Source organism: Centropristis striata, chromosome 3 (assembly GCF_030273125.1).
Source record: "Centropristis striata isolate RG_2023a ecotype Rhode Island chromosome 3, C.striata_1.0, whole genome shotgun sequence".
Classification (NCBI taxonomy): Eukaryota; Metazoa; Chordata; class Actinopteri; order Perciformes; family Serranidae; genus Centropristis; species Centropristis striata.
This window is the reverse complement of record NC_081519.1, coordinates 21468595-21491614: the sequence shown is the minus strand read 5'-3', so window position 1 is coordinate 21491614 and position 23020 is coordinate 21468595. Positions and strand designations below refer to the sequence as shown.

Here is a 23020-nt window from a genome sequence, read left to right as displayed (position 1 = left end):
CACCTGCTTTGTACCAACAGGATCAGATCAAAAGAAAGCTTTGTACTGAAATATTCTAGTGACGGCCCACATTTCCCATGCCGAGTGTTAGAGTAGTTTGCTGTAAATGTAAAAACTGTTACTTACATGTCATATAAGATATAAATATATATCTGACTTTGGCACGCCTTATTTTTCAAATGCATCCAAAAAAGTAAAGATCCTGTTCCAAAACTATGAAGTGTGTAAGCTTAAATTATTGCTTTGATATGAATGAAAAATTAACTGGTGACTGGACTAGAGGTGTAATAATGCAACTCTTGTTACCAGCAGAGTTCTCACGGCCGGTTTCATCCATGTGTGAGAACCACGACGGCCTATCCCACCGCAGCGTCAGTGAGCGGGGGCGCCTCCACAGCCCCTCGGTGGACGAGCAGGAGACCGAGCTGGAGCCCAGTTTGGAGCAGGACGAGGAAGACAAGGACCAAGAGCGAGACAAGGACACGGAGCAAGACGAGGATGGCGACGTCACTCCGAGCAGAAAGAAAGAGTTCATGGTAGGAAAGACATTCCCTTGTGTTAATGTAGATATTTTCATGTAAAAATCACCATGTATAGAGTTTGAGTAACCTTGAAGACAACTGCAGCCTCGGTGCAGGGAGATGTTCTGGACTGCAGGGGTTCTAATGTAAATAGGTGCCATACAAGCTTCTCAGGCCATTTTCAGCTTATCCAGCAGGGGCATAACGCTGTGGTGGCTTTGGTGGATTTAGCTTTTACTAACTCTTCTCCTTTCACTTCTATTCACTCAGGCTTATATGCTTACACTGCACTGCTCATAAATCCCACTGACGGCTTTACAGTTTTTAACCCTTTCTCATTACGCTGAGAAACTCAAGCCCTCTGTTGCTAACATGCTTTTTCTTTTCTTAACACCTGCTGGCGATAAGGAGGAGGCTGGGTCACCAGTTGACAGTAAACAGGAGGTATTTGGTGTCTGGTGATTTGGTCTCTGTCTGTCTGTAAATCTGTCTTTATTCATCCACCATTAAAGCAACTACAAGGAACTTTCATTCACCGTAGATTTTTTCAGCGGCCATTGTGGGCAAAGGCGGAATTGTTGCCATGAGCGCCCACACCTCGTGTTGTAAATCATGTTGAAATGAATTTGAAAAACGTAACACATTTGTTTTACTATAATACTTTTTTTACTCGTGCTCTAAAACTGTCCCTTTTATGTTTCTTTATCTCTTTGGTGATCCTGCCCCAGTATCAGCCATAACCACAAATTATAACTTAAGTAAAAGCTCACCGTGCTTCCCTTTAAACTGTCCAACATACAAGTCACTGTTAACTTTGCCTGCTTGGAAAATGCAAACAAAGTTTTTCTGTTCTGCTTACTGTACATGGGACCCAGGGACGTGCATTAAGAATAACGAGTATATAGAAATAGACAATCTCCTTTATTCTATTAATCTTTCTTATTTTGTTGGCCTATGTAGGTCATATAGAGTCATCAGCATTAAATGAAGACTGTTGCATAACCAGTTAAAAACTCCTTGTAGCTGCTTTAAGTATGTTTGTCTAATTGTATCTCACTCTCTGTGCCTGTCTTCCACTGTCCAACAGTGGCAGTCAACACTGTCCATCATATAAAAACTGTGCTGCATATAAGCAAGTGATTCTGCATCTGCAAAGGTTGTATCTGGACTTATTTCTCATAGCGACACATCCCAGCAAACATATGACTGACAGAATCTTGCTAAAAAAAAAACTCCAGTTTGAAGTGATATAAGAAAGACAATAGTAAATATTTTTATATTGATAGTTGATATCTACATCACTATTCTAATGTGTATACTGGGATGTATTTCCAAATTTGTCTTGGCATGATGACAAGTAGCAAATGTCCTGCTGTCTGTCTGTCTGTCTGCCTGCCTGTCCTCTGACTTACCTTCTACCATCCTGTCTCTGCACCTGACCTTGTTCCTGCACTCTCTGACCCTGCACTCTTCACCTCTCACCCCTCCTCCTGCCCCAACTCAGCTCTCTCAGTTGGACCAGGAGGCAACTCCTCGGCACAAACAGGAGGTACAGGTTCCTGTCTTTAGTGCTTTTTGTCCTGTTCCTCCACACCTCGACTCTATGGGTCTTTTTACACATTGAGATTTGCCTGCACCTTGGATCAAAGAGAATTTTTACATTTCTTTTAGGATGTCATAGAGACTTGAAACATGTGGTACTTTCAAGTTGTAGCTTTGAAAGTCTCCAGTGAAATACCTCTCTGTTATCAGAAGAGAGAGTCCGTCAATCAAAATCTTGAATAGAGAAGAATGAACAGCTACGTGTACTCGGAATACTAAAATTGGAACTACTTGTTCTGCAGAGAAATAACCTCTTGTCCTTATTGGCTTTCACAAAGCCTCTTAGCACTACTTGAAGTTGTTAAGTTTAACTGAACATCTGTATTTATCATATTTGACACAAAAACTGGAGTTGGTGCCAAGGTAATGGAGACGCTTAGTTGAAATGAGTTAATTCATTTGCACTTCATTTTAATACTCAGCCAGGTTTATTTCATCTTCTCTTCAGTTAGTGGAGAAACTACAAGAATGCATTTTACACCGTAACATTAATAAATAAGAAGTGTTGTACTAGAAAAAAGATTGTGAGTACTGAACCATAAGTAAATGCACATTACATGATTGTATATTACACTGTTATTGTGTCAGTACTGATGGATCAGTGCTTAAAGGGACAATTCACACCAAAATAAGTTCTGCAGGATGATGCAGTTGGTGTGTGAAGTTTCTTTGTGGAAAGAAAATAGTTCCGACATGCTATTGAGTCAGATGTATTTTATTGGGTGCTTTGAACACAACAAGCCATGTATTGAAATATGTAACATATGTATTTTTCGATTTTGAGGTGAACTGTCCCTTTAAGTTTGAAGTTGGTGAAGATGGAGCCAGTTTAAACCACTTTGTATATAATTTGCCAGTCCGCTGGTTCCCAACCTGGGGCCGGTGCCCCTCCAGCAGGTCACAAGATAGATCTGAGGGTCATACACAAATTTCTTTTCATCCTTTGGACTTTTCTCTAATCTTTGCTTTCTTGTGTGATTGGATATTCTGACCTCTTTTGCCCTTAAAATGAAACCCTCAGAGAAGTTAACAGGGTAAATGCCTCAAGGTGTTTGGTGCAGCTGCAAATCAATCAAATGTATCTAAAGCACAACAAGGTGCTTCACTCAACACTATTATACATTACAACACTACAATTTTTAGACTTCTATTAAAAGTGTAACAAGCAGGGATTGTGTGAAGGTGGAGTCAGCTATTCTGTGTGTGCACTTAAAAGAATTCCAGTGCCAACACACAGCCCCAGCTGTAAATGGGAAACAATATAGTCAGTCAAACAACACTATCCCATTGGTGCTCATGCACAGGGCAGTGGAAAGGACATGTACGTATAATGAGAAAGTGGGAGTGAGAGGAACATATGCTAATGTTCTGAAGGAGCACTGACAGGAGGGGGTGTATCTGTTCAGATATTAACAGTCTTTCTCCAGAATTGCTGACACCACCTTTAATGGCCAGTATGAATGTGAGGAATGATTACAGTTAAATGGGCACCTTGCTATTGTTTTAAGATGGATGAATGGATTTTCTTTTTTTAACCTACTCGTTATTATATAAAGAGCCTAGTAACAGTCTGTACAACAAGATCTCCAACCCAAATGACATAATAAACCTCTTGTCAATGGTCCGGGTGCCAAAGTATAGTTCCTTTTTCTGTCCAAACGAAAATAGTGCACTCTTTTCCTTTTTTCGTTTATGTTAATAAATGTGAACCATGCATGGTTCAGAGAACAATAGCCTATACTAGTGTATGATGATACTTTTTTTATTTTTTATGCTTGATAATAAGTACTTATTAATACAGGACTTTTATTTTGACGGGACTTTTATTTTCCCGCTTCCGATGTGTCCGACGTCATATCAATAAATGAGAAACGAAGAAATGAAAAAAGGAATTTGCAAAAACCAAATAACGGCCATTATTTCATTTTAGTTTTTGGGTTATTTCGTTTTTTGATGCTGATAGCAAAATCCGTTTTTCCGTTTTTGGTTTAAAACGAAAAAAGGAAAAGGGGACACTGTTTTAGTTTTTTCCTATTTTCGTTTGGACAGAAAAAGGGATTATACTATGGCACCCGGACCGTCAATACCACCCATAAAACCAACATGGTCTCACAGAAATCCGTGAAATAGCCACGGATTTCGCTTAATTCAAAATCCGTGGAATAGCCACGGGATCGCTCAAATTTCCGTGAAACTGACACGGATTTCGCTACAATGCAAGTTAATGACAGTCATATCCCGTGGCTATTCCAACATACAAAGTGATTATGTACATTCACTGAGTGAAGATTTAGAAAATAAAACACATATTTCTCGCTAGAAATGTGATCAAAATCCATTTTTATGCAGAAACTAAGTCAAAATATTGATTTTTCACTAAAAATGAGAGAACTGTCCACCATGTTTTTTGTTCTGACCGCTTGGACCTTGAAAGTCACGTGACTTGGAACAAACCAATAGCCACGGGATATGACATGGATATGTCATTAACTTGCATTGTAGCAAAATCCGTGTCAGTTTCACGGAAATTTGAGCGATTCCGTGGCTATTCCACGGATTTTGAGTTAAGCGAAATCCGTGGCTATTTCACGGATTTCTGTGAGACCAGGTTCCATAAAACATATGAGCGTTTGTCAAAAGCGGCTTGCGGTACCGCAGAGCCTTCTATAAATAGCACACATGTCATTATATTTACACTGTTGTAAAACAAGCTACATACCAATGACCTAGGTCTAGGGCAAAAAACGTCCTGGTAAGGTGTTATAAAAGACAGTTTAAACAGTAAATGAATGTAGTGAAAATTAAGTGAAATAGTTAAGAGGGTGATGTGAGCCACAGAAGTTGAAACGTAAAAAAACGTTATTCACAACCTGTGAACCATGGAAGTTACGTTAACAATGGAAGACACGTAAAAAGTAATTTACTTTTGTTTTCACATCGGACACGAATCCCGTTTCCCTGGTCCGCCGTTTGTTCGGCTCATCCCGCACCAAGTGTGACATCTGTAAATTAAAGTCATGCATCATCACTGCATCACAATCAATCATTACTACTATGTCAGCAACAGGCGCTGAGGACAGACTAAAATGTAAACATGAGTTGCATTTTGCTGCCTGTACAAATGCCCTTTATTGAGGTTTTGACGATAGATCAGTCTGGTCTGTAGCTGTCATGAGCAAAATTTAATTGAGTAAAAATATAGATACATTTCCCTCCAAAATGTTGTGAAGTCACAGTAAAAAATTGCAGAAAGTGGCAAGTACTCAAAATTGTAAAAAATAAAACAAAAAAACTTGAGGAACAACAAACAAAGTAACGCAGAACAACAGGGTTATTAGATGTTACGTATTAATTTCTTCATTTATCTACTTTGCAGTAGAAGTGTTTGGATTGTCTTAAAAGCAATTTCAGTTGTTAATATAATTATTTGTTGTTTTGTGTGAGCTGCAATAACATCTTAAATATCATTGCCTCTGCACAGTAGTAAACACCTCACATCACATCCTCTCCTGTGTATATGCAGTGCTACCTCACATCCCGTCCACTCATGCATATCAGATGTGTTGATGTGAGAACTGCTGTTGAAAACGATGTTGACGTCCCTCTGATGGATGTCCCGCTTCTCTCTCCGTCTTATTTTTCTTCTTCCACACATTCTGGTCCAGTTTCTGGATAAGTCGAAGGACGTCTTGCTGAAGCACCAGGCCAGCATCAACGAGCTGAAGAGGACCCTGAGGGAGCCTAACAGCAAGCTGTCGATCCGAGAGAAACGCCTGTCAGCCTCCTCCCCAACCGGCACGCCAGAGAAGAAGGCTGTGAGTAAAAGATTAGGCTGGTGTTGGGGTGGGGTGTTCTCAAAGGTCCCATATTGTAAAAAACAGAGATTTCAATGTCTCTCCTTTTTTGATTATTAAGCAGGTCTAGGTGCTATCAAAGTACTGTTAAAGTATTTAAACGCTCAAACAGCCCGTCTTCAGAAACTGTGTCATCAAACAAGCCGTCAAGACTTCTGTCAGTTTGTGACCAACTGATATTAATTATAGAGGTGAAAAATTCACCTATTCCCAGTATGGGATATATAATAAAGTTTGGGCTGGAATGAAAATAGACCTTTTCTATGTGGATTGTGCACCAATTCAATACATACATTATTATACATTACAAATCAATGTATTACATTGTCAGCTATATCACTATCATAGGAGAAGTAGTCCCACAACTTCCTTGATTTTCAGCCATCTTTAGGTGATTGAGTAGGGAATGTTTTATATGCTCTGCTGGACAAACTACGTGATGACGGCACCATTTATAAATCATATCATGCATCAATAACTACATTATATATTCTGCAAAAAAAGTTTTCTGATCGGTGCATATGGGATAACATATACGCCAATACCAATAGATACCAACATATATCTATGACAGGCTGGTATTGGTGGATAATATCAGCCAACCAATATATTTGTCTTGCTCAAGTACAAAATGCTGCTACAGTGCTGTTACAGTCATTCCCCAGCTGCAATGATGGCGCAGAGACACAGAGAATGAATGCAAACATGTTGTAGTAGAAACCCAAATTACAAGTACAACCCCAATTCCCAAATAATTAAGATGCTGATAAACTTTGTTTACATTTTATAATGTAAACAAAGTTTATCAGTTTGAACATAACATTTACTGTCTTTGTACATGTTTCACTTGAATATATATGTCCCATAGGATTAGCAAATTATTGTATTTTGTTTTATTTACATTTGAGACAATGTCCCAGCTTTGGAATCAGGGCGTTGTGAACCTGAAAATTAGCATATCAAGTCCCCTTTAAGTCTACTATAGTCCATAGCTCCAATCCAGCAAAGTCTGATGCTTGACATGTTGAATTCCTCTTTTTGCTGCTTGACTTGAGGCAAAACAGGCCATATTTTTTGTCACACTTACTTTTGTCTGCTCTTTTCATTTGAATAATTCAAGCCTGAAGATATATACTGTACCGGTTTGATTAGTGACGGTAGTTATGGCTATTCAACTTGTTTTCCTCCAGGCAGCTCAAATATGTATCCCCTGAGCAAAAACACGACCGCTGAGAGAAACAAACATAAAAAATGAGCAGTTTATTTTAAGAACTGTGAATAATGACGTTGTGCCTCTCTCGGGTGTACCCGAATAATCCTGACAGTATCTCAGAGGTACTCGAAGATGACTGACAACTAGCACAGAAGGAAGCATCTTGATGAGATTAGTGTCAAGATGTTTTTGAGATTTGCTCAATGTGAACCACTTGAGAAATAATTATCAGTTATCTTTTTTTTTATTTTTCTTGATTGCCTAACAGTGACACAGTTTTCTTTTTGCCGGATCATGAAAGCTCTCGAGCTTTGATCACATTTTGGTAATTAGGCTTTTGAAGATAGAGCACAGATTGTAGTCTTCAGATAGGGTGGTTCTGTTTTTTGCCCGAGCCTTAGTTGTCTTCAGACAATCTCTCATCTGCTGTGAGGGATGATCAGATTATGCCCATAGAATGTCAAACATTGTCTGCAGCAGAAAATGTAATCTGCCGTGTGTCTCATTCCAGGTAAGAAGGGGCTGGGGGGGCATTTTCTGTTTGACTGACAGTTGAAGGCTGGGAAAGTCTCTGTGCTCTAAGATTCAGTCAAACTCTTTCATCTAGTTAGAGAAAAAAACATTTGCATTGCAAATGTCTGCTGATTTGGTTATGTGGATTTGGTGGCTGTCAGATCCACGGGATTGTATGTTTTAAGTTCATTAAAAAGTTTCTGCAGAATAACTCAGTTAAGTCCTGTTAGCACTGATTCTTTCTGCCTTTCCTATTTTCTCGCTTTTGCATGAAGTAGTTTATCGTGCACCTCACAAATGCACTCCCTCGTTTCCAGTCTGAGCTCTAACAGCTGTTCTTCCTTCTCTTTTAAACTCTCTCCTTTGCCTCGTGTCGGCCAGTTGGTGGGCCGAGCAGTGGGAAAGGACCCTGTTAACAGCCTGTCTGTTGAGGGTTTCGTCCAGAAGACTCTGGTGACTTCACCTGAGGTTGCAAATCTCTGACTCTTCTTCTTTCATAATACAGTTTACTATTTATGGTATTTGTGGTTTGGTGAATGCACCGCCTACTGTACTGTGCATCATTATCATTCATACGTCCAGCTATTTAAATGGAATCTTCTCTATTCTCAACCCTATTGTACTGTGTTTTTGTGTCTAAGTGACTCATGGAAACAGCATTTTTTAAATCGGTCCGGTATTGAGAGAAGAGCGCTGCAGCTGCAATATAATAGTTTGGTGCACCATCAATTTCCGTCTTCTAAAAGTGCTTTTATTGCCACTGACAGGTTCAGATTGTTATTATAGGTGTCAGATAACATTATAGAAATGACCATATGGAGATATAAAATGTTTGTATTTACCTTTTGCTTGATCTGGTTCGTTGTTGTGTCTTACCAAGTCTTGCTCAAAGAGAAGCCTTATTCTGAAATTTCACACGATAACTTGTTCCCCTATGGCAATGACAGAACTGTGAGTGTGTGGCCCAATTACAATGTTCCCCCTACCCTGTTTTAATGTAACAATGTTATGAATTGTGGGTAATTCAGAAACAGCTTACAGAAAGTGTGCAGAAAGAACTCAAAATGTTGGCAAGAGAGCCCTTAAACACTTCATGATTTGACAGTGGGACAGCCGAATATGCCTCAAAACCCATGAGTGTGGACATTGGGATTGGGCCACAGAGTTAGAGATGAGTGCCAGCATGTTGAAGTACAGAAAGCAATACTGTTATCTAAAAGATCTGCTAAGTGTTCCCTAAAAGATTTTCAAGGTTATGGCTGAATATTTAGCTGATTTTCACGATGTTGTTGAAGCTTCATGAGATCAGAACAGGAATACCTTGAGTAAGACTTGGTTAGACACTATAATAAAGAGACCGGATCAAGCGAAAGGAAAAGAAAAACAATATATTTCTTTTCAGGGTCCTTTCCACAATGTTGTCAGACACCCATAATAACACTCTGAGCCTGTCAGTGGCAACAACAAACACCTTTTAGTGGACGTAATTCACGGTTCTCAAATGCACCAAAACATTACATTGCACTCAATGCTGGACCAATTTCAAAAACTGTTGTCACCATTAATTACTTTGACACAAAACATTGGAGATTGGGGCCCAGGTCAAAAAATACAGAAGTTTCTCTTTTAAAATAAATACCACCACATATTGTACAATGAATCCCTAAACGCAAAATTCAGTGTGTAGCAGTTGTACATCTTTTCTGTGATGATTGTGTAAATGTCATTATTTGCAGCATTTGTGCTTGGCATGTCTAACTGTGTTTAATCTATACCAACATGTAGGGCTCTGAGGAGTGGGTATTGATTGAAAAACAAGAAACTTATCAGCAGGACCATGACTGGAAGGCAGAAGAAAAGAACAAATCCCTCACATCTGATTCCTCGTGGGAGAAAAAGGAGCTGGAAAAAGAGATAGACGTTACGAAGATGATACATAAAGAGGTAACAGGGTATGACAGAAAAGAAATGAAAAGCCATATTGATGAATTTCCATCAACAAAATCATCCAGAGAGGCAGATGAATGCTTGGAGCCGTGGCCGACGAGCAAAAGCCGTTTTGAGATTCAATTATCTGAGAATGTGGACTCATTTCAAGGCAAATCTCAAAGTAAACCATCTCAAGCCTCAGACCCTGAGGCAAACAAAGATGTGGCCCCGGGCTCACGCCAGATAAAAGAACGCACAGCTTCTAAACCAAGGAAAAAGAGGAGACCCCAGAGCTTAAACCTGGGAATACCTGCCGATCTCATCTACAGAAAAGGAAGCGATTCTACTGAGGAAGAAAATGAGGGCTCAGATTCGGACAACAGTCCTGAAAAAAACTCTAAAACAGGAAATCATTGTGAATCATCCCCGGTGGAGATGATGAAAGATGATCAGGGATCAGGAAAGGATCAGTCTGTGAGGCTCTATAAAGATAACCAACAGGAGGATACATCAAAAGGAGAAAGCAGGGAGATCTCCTCTCAAGGAATAGAGCAGGTAAAGAGAAAAGTGAGTCCGCTCGGACCAACTGATATCGATTTAGGCTCAGTGAACGGACCCGGAAAGATAGAACATGATAGTTCATTAGCAGGTGTTAAAGGGGAGTGTGTAAAGAGGGTGCGAGGGCGGGGCCTTATTGACAACAAAGAGCTAGCTGAGGTAAAGCTGCGACAGGTGAGGACGCATGAGAGGAAGATCAGTAGTTCTGGGGGAGACGATATTGAGGGTTTCATGGGAGACAGAGGTCAGAGGACGTCTCTGCACCGACTGTCAGGCAGCAGCTACCAGTCGGAAATGTCCAGGATTGTTCCTCTCAAGCCAGAGCGGTCAAAGAGTGTAGCATGTAAGGATGAAAGGGACAGGACAGGACAAGACGAGCCCACACGGATCATGAGAAGAGAATACCGCTGGTCGGTGGGCTCTCCGGAGGGATCCTCAGACCTCGCCTGGACTGATTCTTCCGCCTTCCATCCAGCATTCGCTGCAGATCTGGAGGCTAAAACAGAACATCCGGATGATAGCTATCAGCCTGGTAGAGGACCGACAGAGAGTCAGTCGTTCTGCTCAAAGATTTCAGCGCTTCCCAAAATGGCTCCCCCAGTCCCGCCAGTGAAAACACAGAAGGCCCGGGAGTCTGGACTAATACTGCGGAACAGCCGAAATGCCGGCAGGGAGCCGAGCCTGGACGCAGCCAAGAAGAGACACTCGGTAACTCTGCTTGGCATCTGCTATTCAGTCATTGGAATTAAAAGCATCGCATGAGCTTCAGACAGAATCGCACGCCATTTTTCTTTTTTTCAGTGACTTGAAACACTCATCCATCTTACCTGTTCGTGCCTGTTTGAAGAGCAGACGGAGCAGTACTTTTGCTCCGTCATGTGGCAAAAATCCGTCAGAAAGTGTGGACATTTTCCCATATGGCAACCCAATTTATCCCCTCCCATTACCCCCAACATGCTCCACACTGTCTGGCAAATCTGTACAGCTCACCACTGGCTGTGAATTTTTTCTAAGAAAAGACAAAAATCAATATCTTACGTCGTGGTTGTTGGTTTGTCGTCACCTTCTCTAACTTGTGAGCCTCAAATTTCTTTCCAGCTCACGTTGTTCCCTGTCAGAGGGTGGCAAGGAAAAAACATATTATCATCGCTCGGATGATTTTTGCACATCTCCGTGCCATTTTCAAACTGGAAATACAAAACAAACAATTGATTGCATACTAATTTGAGGAAGAAAGGGTGAAAAGTACTGCCATCCATTACTTTGCGACAGACAGCTATTATCTCCCAAAATTAGAGATAAATGGAGTATAGAATTGGTTTGCGCACAAATGATTGAGAAACTACATCAAACTGATGAACTTCCAGCAACAGAATTTATAAAATATCCCTCGATCCTTCCAATTGGTGATAATAAATCATAAATCAGATGCACTATTCTTCTCTGGATAAAGTGTGATGTGAACACATTGGTTCCTCCAACTGTGAAGCCCCAGCAGGCAGTGAGCAGCCAGACACCACAGCTCAGTGCCTGACACAGTCAGATTTGCTGCTTTCATTTCACTGTTGGTATCATTAGGAGCTTGCACGCGTTTGGCAACGGAATGAAAGGGATTTGAAGTGAATAGACATGACAGCTTTCATCATTTCCCACCTTTTCATCTGAGTCAAGCTCTTGCATATATTGGATTAAACAGGCATGAGAAGAGGTGTTGCGTAGCTCTCAGTGTGCGAACGACCTCACTGGCGAGTGACAATCATATCAAGATCAGATTGAACTCTGGGAGTGTGGGAAAATATTAGGTGCTCCTCCAAACATGTGGACACATTCGCACAATCATTTTGACAGGCTTTGAAATGCACCCAGCACATTTTATTGGACATTTAACAATATTATTTGACAATATGATTTGAAAATCCCTCATTGAAATTCAAGGTGCGTAGCATTGCAACACTATGTCAGTTGGTCAATGAGTGGCTGCTGCTATGCTGAAAACCTGCTCATTATACAAACTGCATGATTCTCCTGTCCTGCCTCTGCTAATTCTAACAAATAAACCTGTCTTTAGATGTTGTTTTTGTTGCAGTAAGCTCACCTCTTTTCTGTCCTCCAAACTGTATCGCTGTATGTTACTGTCAATTTGTGCTTGAAATTTGTGCCTGAATCCATTTAGACCTGACTGGATCTGAACAGACCCAGTGGGCTTTGATTGGGTCTGGCTTAATTTCTCACCTAAACTTGGTATCTCTGAAAATGATCAGTCATCCAGGTCATGGATATCCAAGAAGGATTGGAAGGGCAACTGGACTTGGTTGTATCACCTATAATGGGTTAATATGATATTTTAAAAATGTATGCACGGTGGTTCACATGATATCCTACGAAATATGACTATTCCATTTATTGATGTGAAATGGCCACTGTTTTAATAACATTGTGACACAGTCTACTTGATTAGTTTTTTACACTGAAGCTACTTGGTTAAGGTTAGGAAATAAGGATGGCTTTTTGTTTAAATAACTACTTCCATACATAACACACACTGGAAGCGGTTGCATAGGTGATGTATGTGACATAGAAGGTGATATGCTGTGATATATTCACATACAAAAATGTATGAGTGACACTGAAAATAAAGAGCTGACTTTTAGTTTCTTTTAGGACACGAACAGCAGCCTCGGGGTCAAAGGCCTGTATTAGTTTGACCCATGCAACTCCCCACCCTCCTGCCCTAAACAGATTTTATTGGCATCTATATCTGCTATGTCATAATTACTATGGCCACTAAAGTTAAGCGCCTGACAATAAATAGGCAGCCTATCAGGGCTCACAATAATATACGTTTCCTATAGTGATGTCCAAACGAAGCCTCATGAACACTTACTTTTATTGTTAGTTGTCGCCACTAGATTGGACATTGTGCAAATTTCTGTAGGTATACCTACAAACTGACTACAAGAGCTTCATTTTTTTATTTGTAAAAAATGCGTACATGTGTTTCTTTGGACAGGGTTCATGTACATTGTTGATTATGATGGTTTGAAAGAGGAGTAAAAAACTATCCATGTCAAATTAGAAAAACCATCCCTCAACATAGGAGAAAGTCTACAAAACCACTTATCCCACACCTGCAATGCTGTCCTTTCATCTCTTCCCAAGACATTTAACAACCTTTCACATTTGGCCTCCAACTGTTGTTGACACTTGTCCTCAGGTGACAACAAAGACAACGGTTGTTACAACAGCCATGTGCATTAACGAACAGGTGGTTCCAGTGACCCTGATAATGACCCATGGATGTATAAAGTGTACCGGACAGTCCTTGCCACTGCGCCTTGATGCCAGTTTTTCCCGTGAAAAATTCCCCTGCAGCCCAGAAACCATTTTCCCCTTAGACCACTCTAGTAAAAGAGTCATCTGTAAAAGTGTTGACAGACATCTTGAACTGCAAATAAGGTGAATTATGTCACTTTGTATGATGATTTTTTGACCCATGAAGGTTTTACGTATGTAAAACTTTTGTCCAGCTGAGAAAAGTGTTTTATTTTAAAATCTGTGATATCATTGCTATATAAGGTCTTTGGGCAGAGCGGGAACTCCCAGGCGAAACACGACTGTGCATATTCAGTGGGCTTTAAAACGCGGAAGTCAATCCGGCAGACAGAAAACTTTTTTATTAGCATATGAACCACGCGAGCAATTACCATTTGACTGAATCTTTGGGTCCAGTATCTAGTTCTTATAACACATCCATGTTATGACCCCACAGAGGTAAAGTCAGTTAGAACTACTCTTAGATAGACCAAACGTCTTCAAGGTTCAACAACCAAGTCCAGCTGCCCTTGATTCAACCCTCCTTGGATACACCTAAACTTTGGTTTAAGTCATTTTAAAACATTAACAATATTGAATTATTAGCTACTTTGAGATGTGTGGCTATATTAAGAGTCTATCAGAGCAGTACACCAGGATCCCAGTTTAGGTTGGAACTGAAATATCTTGTGCTCAGAACACCCTGAGCTCATATTTTCAGGCTCCAGTCAAGCAGTTTTCTTCTGTTTGTGTGGTGGTCTGTCAGCCCTATGACCACTGCAGCTTGTGCTAACCTTCAGATGCTCTCTCTGCTCTTTCCTCTGCTTCCCCCTGCAGGAGCCTGTCTCTACTCCTGCCATTTATGAAGAGCCGTTTGCCGATTTCAAGGTTATTCATTCACATTAAACCCAGCTTCATATTCTCCACCCAACATCTCTATTCCTCTGCGCACCCCTTGCGGTTAAACTGCATGCCTCCTTACTGACTGCACCACCTTTTGTTGTTATATAAAAACAGCCAAAAGCTATAAAGGATGAAGTGTTACTTTTCACTGGCTACTCAGCTGCAGTCATCCATCATCATGAGTTTGAACTGGATGTGTGGGTGGAAAACAAAGCCCTCTACGCTTGGGTATTGCTGGCATGATCTCGTTTTTAACTGAGATCTAATTAGCTAGTGTACGTGTAATTAATATGAATGGCATTAGTTTAAATGAGCTGCCTCAGGAGCTTCATTGTAATTCAATGGTTCTGAAACTTTCTGACCCATGACCCCTGAAAACAGAGCTGTTGCATGTCAGTATGTTTTTCTTTCGTAGTGACTTAAAAAGCTATGATGATGAGAAGTTAAAGTTTTCTGGCTGACTGCCTGAAATTCAGCCTTCATTTCATGCCTTCTAGGACAATGATTTTATCCAACAAATCGTTGTCGTAGAACATATATAACACATAAAAATACTTTTCACAGAGAAACTGCAGTATCTCTGAATAATATCTTATGTCTTTCCTGGTCATTTTGAGGATTTTCTTGAAGAAAATACATTTTATTATGATTATGTAATGTTAGCAGGGATTTTCTCCATCATTTTAGGATGTAGCTGCTGCCTCATTTAGTTAAGTGGTTTGATATATATATTTATATACAGCAGCAGTCAAAAGTTTGGAAACACCTTCTCATTCTGTGTTTTTCTTTATTTTTTATTATTTTCAGCATTGTAGATTAATACTGAAGACATGAAAACTATGAAGGAACGCATGGTAGTAAAAAAAGCGTTAAACAAACCAGACTATGTTTTATTTTGTACATTCTTGACAGTAGCCACCTCTTGCTTTGATGACAGCTTTACACACTGTTATTCTCTCAGTCAGCTTCATGAGGTGTTCATCTGGATGGTTTTCAGTTAACAGGTTCACCTTGTCAAGAGTTAATTTTTGGAATTTCTTTCCTTCTGAATGTGTTTGAGACCATCAAAGCAAAAGGTGGCTACTTTGAAAAATATAAAATATAAAACATATTCTGGTTTGTTTAGCACTTTTGGGTGTATTTAATTATTCCATATGTGTTCCGTCATATCTACAATTCAGAAAATATGATAAAAATAAAGAAACGCCATTGAATGAGAAGGTAGAAAACATGTATATAATATGTATGTATATATATAAAGATTAGCTGCCTTATAATATTTTTTAGATCTTTATAATTATTGCATTTCACAGATTTAAAAAAAAGTATTTATTATTATGGCACAACTATTTTATGGCATAATAATATGTTAATAGTAAAACAGACATCAAAAGGTCAGATTCTGCTCTTGACTCACTTTTGACCACATATGTAGTTACTGTAATTAGACTTTGTATGATACAGTAATCCAGGAAAAAATAGTTTTCTAACATCTTGCAACCCCCGCGCCCCCTTGGTTCAAACCCACTGTTATAACACAAACCTTTGTCATCCTATAGCCATTCGCCTTTCATTGCTGACTGCATGCCCTATGATCTTTTACTGTATATTCAGGATACATTGCATGTACAGTGAATTTGATTTTGAGTCCTCCATGAATCCCAGCAAACACAAAACCCTCAAACACAAGGATGCTTCCTCCATCCCATTCCAAAACATCTTCGTCATCCATCCGTCTACAGTTATGTAATCACAGCCTGGTGATCCTTTACCTTCTGTACCCGCCTCAGAAGGAGCTCGGGGACAGGAGGCCTCAGCCGATTGTAGCCTCAGAGGAGGAGCAGGAGCGGGACACGGTGGCCTGCATGAGGGAAACCCACCTGGGCATCGAGCGCAAGTGCTCCAGCATGACAGTGAGCTCCACCTCCAGCCTGGAGGCTGAGGTTGACTTCACCGTCATCATGGACCTCCACTCTGGCACGGATGACTTCTCTAAGGGCATGGCAGAGCTGGGAGAGAGGGAGCGACAGCCTGAGGTGGGCCGGGAGGACTTTGAGGAGACCTCCAGGTTCTACTCTGCCCGTTTAATGGGCTCCAGGGACAAGTCTCCCATAGAGGAGAAGCTTCCTGAGGAGAGGACACATCATGAGGTAGACAGATGAATGTATTCATCCTTCATCATCATCACCCACTGGATTCACCCTGCCTGGCTGGACTTAAAAACTACTTGCAGCTTTTAAAAAATATTATTTCATCATCAATGTTTTGTTGGACCATCTCCTATTGAGTGAATTTTGTTACATTGTTTTGTTCGACACTCTACATGTTTTATTCTCTTTGTTTATGTATTAATGTATGAGTTCTTCACCCATTTTATTTCTGTCAGTGTTTCTTTGAATTCCCCCACTGCTGCATCATCATTTGCATGCTGTCATCAAGCTGAACAATCCAATAAGAAATTGGATTTCAGTGTTTGTTCCTTTCAGTTCACAGCGTTCTAATGCTTCTTTCTGAAAAATATTCTGCTCGTATGCAGTGCGTCATTTTCTGTTGAGAAATGTTGTTGTTGTTTGGCTTAACTGTACTGTTTGTGTTTCACACAGCCTCCTGTGGCAAAGAAAGACCCCAGTGCAGTGAGCATGGCCCATTTGCTGAAGAGGGCTGACACCAAGACGGAGACACATACGAATGGATCAGAAATTCATTCCAACATTGTGAATGCCTCACCACAGGTAAAGCAAAAAAAAAAAACCCCAAAAAACAATATAAGCAATCATGTACAATATGCTGCTGTAAATTCACAGATCTGCTGCTTTTGTTTTTTTCATTACTTTGTATAATAATACAAACAAACAGCTCCACTGTTCCACTCAGCAAGTGATTGTAGCATTGTATCTTAAGGTTTGTTTGCACAAGACATGAAGACATTTTCTGTGCAGTGCAATTGCATATAAAGTCAATGCAAAGACGTGAAATTCCCTCTAAGCGATGCAAATGGCAAAAATCATGTGCAAATGGAGCAAATGCTGAAAATATACAATATTCACATATCTAAAGTTTTTTTTCAGCCTGATTGGTGCTATGTTGTGATAGCCTGTCAGTGCTAAGGACCTTAATTGTTTTGAACTCCACTCAGAAAATGAGCATTTTAAATTTCTTTTGCTTGTGGTCTTGCAAACAGACATGACAAAACATGCATTCAGATGTTTTACACATGGGCATCATGTTTTAGTTATTTTAGCATGACAGTTTGTTTGGACTTCCTCAACAATTTCAAATGAGCAGTAGTGGTTATTTAGTTGATAACAGAAAGTAACTTTAATATTGTGTAAAGCAAGGTGAGCAAATCATTACAATCTTTTCCACACACTGTTAAGGCAATGAATAATCTTAACCAATTATACTTCACTTAAGGTCAGCCATATTTGTATTCAAACCCAACATTTGACATTTGGGGAAGTACACATATTTGCTTACTTGCTGAGAGTCAGATGAAGTTCAATATGAAACTAGAGGCAGCAGTTTGAATAAAGACTGAATAAAGGCCAGCCTGGCTCTGTCTGAAGGTAACAAAATCCACCCTCAGGCTCTCAAACTCACTGATTAAGTTTTTTTTTAATCAGCAAAGTGTTAATAAGGACACGTTCCGTTGGTTGCTTGGCAACCTCATGGTGGAAGTCATTGTCGTTTATACACTTCAGTGTAACAGCACCCACCACTGCCATCTTTACCAAAAACTGGACTTGCCATATTTGGCTGTGAGGCGGGACCAGCATTGTCTTTTATCTACCTATAAAGCTTTAATATTCCATCTCTTTGAACTCTGAACTCACATATATTGTATCACAAAACAGGTTTTTACAATGTATTCCATTAATAAGAAAAAACTTTCAATGCACCTTATACATAAAATAATCTGCAAAGGCCTCAAACTCTCTGCTGCAACTATGGCTGTTTTATTTCATTGTTAATTCATTTAACTATACTGTTATTTTATCTTCTTTATTTAATTTTATTCTACTTCACTGTATCTACTCCATAGCATGTTTAATATCCTGTATTTTTTTTTCTTTAGCTATCATACTTTTTTTTTAATCCTTACACCATTGTAAACGAGAATACCTCCTCAATGCCTGATAAATAAAATGTTAAATATAAATAATTAGTGAGCTTTAGAGGTGCTTGCGGGCAAATTTTGCCAGCCCAGCTGTTTCCAGTCTTTATACTAAGCTTAGCTGTAGCTTCATATGTATCCAACAGACATGAGATTGGATTCATTTTCTACTCATCAAACACTTGGCAAGTAGAGGACCCAATCTCAAACTCTATCCAAGGCTTAAAGCCCCGAGTCCTCACAGACTTCACTAGCATCACCTGGTTGTGCTTGAGTGCGGGAGGCTGCCGGGACTGGAAATAGTACACTGACAAAGCCAAAATATGTGCAGAATCCCTTTATTCACCAAATGCACAATGCACACGGGAATTTTCATTCTTTTACAGTGCAATAAGAAAGTTAAAAGTGAAAAATTAGTGATAGTTAAATGCAAGATTTCTAGACTGTACAGATAAGCAGAATAAATATGCTGCTATATGCTACATTGGCACAAATCTCACAGTCCTTGCAAATGTTTCATGCTACATACAGTTGTGGCTTTGGGACTTTTAATTTTACTTTTTATTTCTTTCTTCATGGCCAAATCAGAAGTGTGCAATACGGCTTGTCCTTTGATTTCATGCGTTTAATATGTACTTTTGAATGTTTCTGAATAATCTGCCAGGCTTAACACCCATGTGAAGCTTCTCCTTGTTTACAGTTTTGAGGCTTCCCCTGGTAGCCCTGTGTTTGAACGTCACAGTGCTTTGCATTGTGGGTAATTACTTCAGGCACAGTCTGCAGACCTGCAGACTTATGGTGTGAAGCATGCAGAAAGGGCTGAGAATGTTGACGAGAGAGCCCTCAGGCATTTGATGATTTGAAAGTGGGACAGCCTTGAGCCCTCACACTCTTACGGCTGAGTCCATGAGTGTGGAAATCAAGACTGAGGCTAAGCATATTACACTTGGATTTATCATCTATACATTTTCTTTTGCTCTTGTTCCTTTTTTCTATTTTACATATTAATGCTGAAACAAACACTAATCTAAGAATCAATCACATCAATCATCAAAAAAAAATGGATTTCCAATGAAAAATTCAGTGTTTTCGTGAAGTTTTGGTCTTGATTAGTGGAGGAACCATTTTCTTTGGGCTGCAGTGACATTAAAACCCATATTCCCCAGACAGGCATGACATAATAGCATCATTATAGAGGGATTAAAGTATTGACAATGTATTAATGAGGATGATGAAAGCAGGTGTGAATCCCATTCATCTCCGGAGGCAAAGATTTGAGTGCTGGCTGACTGTCCCACAGGTGCCTTATTATAATGTAATCATTGCAGGGCTCTTTAGCCATTCAGCTAATGGTGTGAATGAACTCAGGCAATAATGTAGAGTGGGTGCCTTTGAAGTACCAGATCAGTGTTAAGTCCAATTTTCAAAGACGTCAGGCTAAGAAATCTTTGGAAAAAATAAAAGTAGTGTGTGTGCATCTGCAGCAAATGGAGGATGACGTCAACCATAGGCAGACAAAGATCTCCACCACCGACATTGTTGAGCCAGCAGAGGGAGCCATATCATGTCTCTGGAGTCTCCCAACAGCAGCACAAAAGCCTGGCTGTGGCCAGCTGTCTGCCTGTCAGAGACAGCTTTTTAATTTGGGGAGCGCTGCCACCAGACTGTAGTAAAAACAATGTGTTCATCTTGAGGATTGCCTTCATAAACAATTCATTAAGTAACCACATGCTGTTATTGGTTTGATCGTAAGTCATGGCTTTGATATACGTTGCCAATACCAAACGGTTTACAACTCATCTGTGCAAATATGTGCATGGACATAAAGATAAAGATATTATATCAGGTTTTTTCAACTTTCTTCACACACACACACACACACACACACACACACACACACACACACACACACACACACACTATTTTGATAAAATGACAAAAGAATGAAATGGTTAATGTGATAAGCCTGTACTATACTTATGTAAGTATTTATATGGGTCCTTTCAGCTGCATTTAATTGAGACTAACATTTGAAAGATGAAATAACACAATCTCCTTAATTTGAAATATTTTTCTCATGCATTCAAACACACTCTTAATCTTTTCAATACACTCTGGAATTCTGTTTCTTCAGCTTTACTTGGTCTGGGATGATTGCAAACTTTAACTGATCAATTTTCTTTATGAATCCATGTTTAAGCTTGCCAGATAAATGGGTTTTATCACAAATGTACTGAAAGACAGGAGGTAAACACACTAAAATCTCCTATGTTGTTACCTGGGTCCGACATTCCAAGGACCCTATGTTCCCAGAGTCCTATGTTACATGGGTCCTATAAATTACTAAAGTCCTATGTTACCCAGGGCCTACATTCCAAGGGCCCTATGTTCCCCATCTTTATATGGCACATAATCAGGACCTGAGGAAGATGATCCTCAGCTTTTTTATTTGCTTCATATGATATGATATGAAATTATGGTCAGGGTAGGGCCTGAAATCATGACTCTGAGAGTGATGTGCACCGGCACATGTGTTTGTTCTCCCAACAGAAAGAGCAACTATATCAACAGTTTCCAAATTGAATGAAGTCCACAAAATAACTAATATGATTAAACATTTCAATACTTTTATAATATTTCTGTCTTAAGGATTAAAAGTACATCTTTCTAAACAAGTTATGGTTAGGAAAATAGGTCAACAATACAGTGAAAGTAAGACATCCATAACAACTGACTATTTCCATGTCTAAACAGGATAAGGTTTAGGGATTAGGGTTAACTGGATAATATTTATGGAATATTTTAACTTGACTGAAACAAAATAAGAGGATAAATGTTTGTTAACAGAATATTAAACTAGGGACCATAGGACCGTGGGGACATAGATATGTAACCTCTCCTGATGTAGCTCCATACACAGACACAGGTGTAACTAATGACATTAACGAAGGCTGCAGTGAGCGCTGTCACTGAGCCAGCATTAACAATAGACCTTTGTCACGGCAGACATTTTGGCTCGGCATAGCAGGAAAATCACAGGTAAAACCAATTTCGTTAACAATGGCTCAGTTCCATCAAGTGGCTCAGTAAACATGCAGTGAGCCAGAACCACAAAACCATCACTCTGGAAGTTGCTCACCTAAATGTAATACTTATGTTATCAATTACGCCTGTGCTTTTCCTGCGATGGCATGTCAAAATGTCAGCTGTGAAAAAGGTTTCTACCAGGGTCCTGTAATTGTAACAAGAAACTGCAGTGCAGCCTTTATTAAGGTTATTAAATATTTTTTGCTGCTATGGAATATCGGTTATGAAATGCTGTGGACCCATCCGAAACTAAATGTTGATTCTAAGCTTTTTTGCATTTGTAGCGTGAACACAATAGAAAAATGATATAATAAAGTACAACAAGCAGACAGTATCATGAGGTTCACATCACGATAACATCCTGCAGAATCACAACAAACCTGTTTGTATGCTCTTAACAATCTCAAACTAATGCTTAATATTCATTTAACATTCTAGAATGTTACGTTTACCATTATATACTTGTAATATAGGATTCTAGAACTTAACATTCTGATCTCTATGTTTATGTGTACTTAACATTCTACTCTAATAATAAGATTCTATAATGCCAATTTAGAATTCTACATTTGTAAGTTGACATTCTAGAATGGTAACTTAACAATTCCAGAATTGACTTTCACTGGTTTCTCATATCGTGTGCTGACAGTCATGTCACACTATACTCTGGTGGATAGCATTCTGCAGGATAACAGTACATCTCTTATGTGTGTACGTAAAATTATAGAGTAATAAGTTAATAGTAACTCAACATTCTAGAATTATGACTTACCAGTATATACTTGTAACATAGCATTGTTGAACCTTAACTCAGTAGTAACTTAACATTATAATTGTGACTTACCTGTATATATACTTGTAATGTAGAATTCTAGAATATACTTTCACTAAATTCTCATATCCAGTGCTGGCCTCCTGACCGGCCAATCACACCAGTCTCTGGTGGTTAGCATCCTACGGGCTCACAACAAACCCTCGTTTGTGTGCACTTAACATTCTAGAACTACAACTTAATACTAACTCTACTTTCCATTATGTACCTGTAATGCATCATTCTAGAACTGTAACTTAACATTCTGATCTCTGTGTTTGTGTGCACTTAACATTCTAGAATTGTGAATTAATTCTAGAACTTTAACTATAACCCTTCTAGAATGCTATTTTAGCATTTTATACTATTTATAAGAACTAAGCATGCTTTTTATGTGACTAAACATTCTAGAACAGTAACTAAACATGCTCGAACTCTAATTTAACATTCTATAATCTATTTCACTGGATTCTCTGTCCTATACTGGCATTCTGACAGTCAGGTCAGACCGAACTAGAGGATAGCACCCTGGAGAGTCAAAGCAGCTCGGAGCATGTTAACAGCTTTTGGCACATTGTTTTGGTGTTGCGGCTTTTAAAGCAT

At 39.4% G+C, this 23020-nt stretch overlaps 1 protein-coding gene across 7 annotated transcripts in view; it reads left to right on the top strand.

The window, feature by feature from the left end:
- Positions 1-23020, top strand: part of LOC131962703 (protein 4.1-like) — a 107695-nt gene that overhangs the window by 77126 nt on the left and 7549 nt on the right. Inside the window, exons 12-20 of one of the 7 annotated variants that reach the window (XM_059327753.1) lie at positions 310-536; positions 930-965; positions 2026-2070; positions 5789-5938; positions 8085-8171; positions 9489-9647; positions 14340-14390; positions 16196-16555; positions 17009-17137. In XM_059327753.1, the coding sequence (XP_059183736.1) occupies positions 310-536; positions 930-965; positions 2026-2070; positions 5789-5938; positions 8085-8171; positions 9489-9647; positions 14340-14390; positions 16196-16555; positions 17009-17137 (1244 nt within the window). Of the gene's footprint in view, positions 1-309; positions 537-929; positions 966-2025; positions 2071-5788; positions 5939-8084; positions 8172-9488; positions 10899-14339; positions 14391-16195; positions 16556-17008; positions 17138-23020 lie in introns of all 7 variants that reach the window. The other 6 variants (XM_059327721.1, XM_059327729.1, XM_059327763.1 and 3 more) reach the window with 6 other exon arrangements.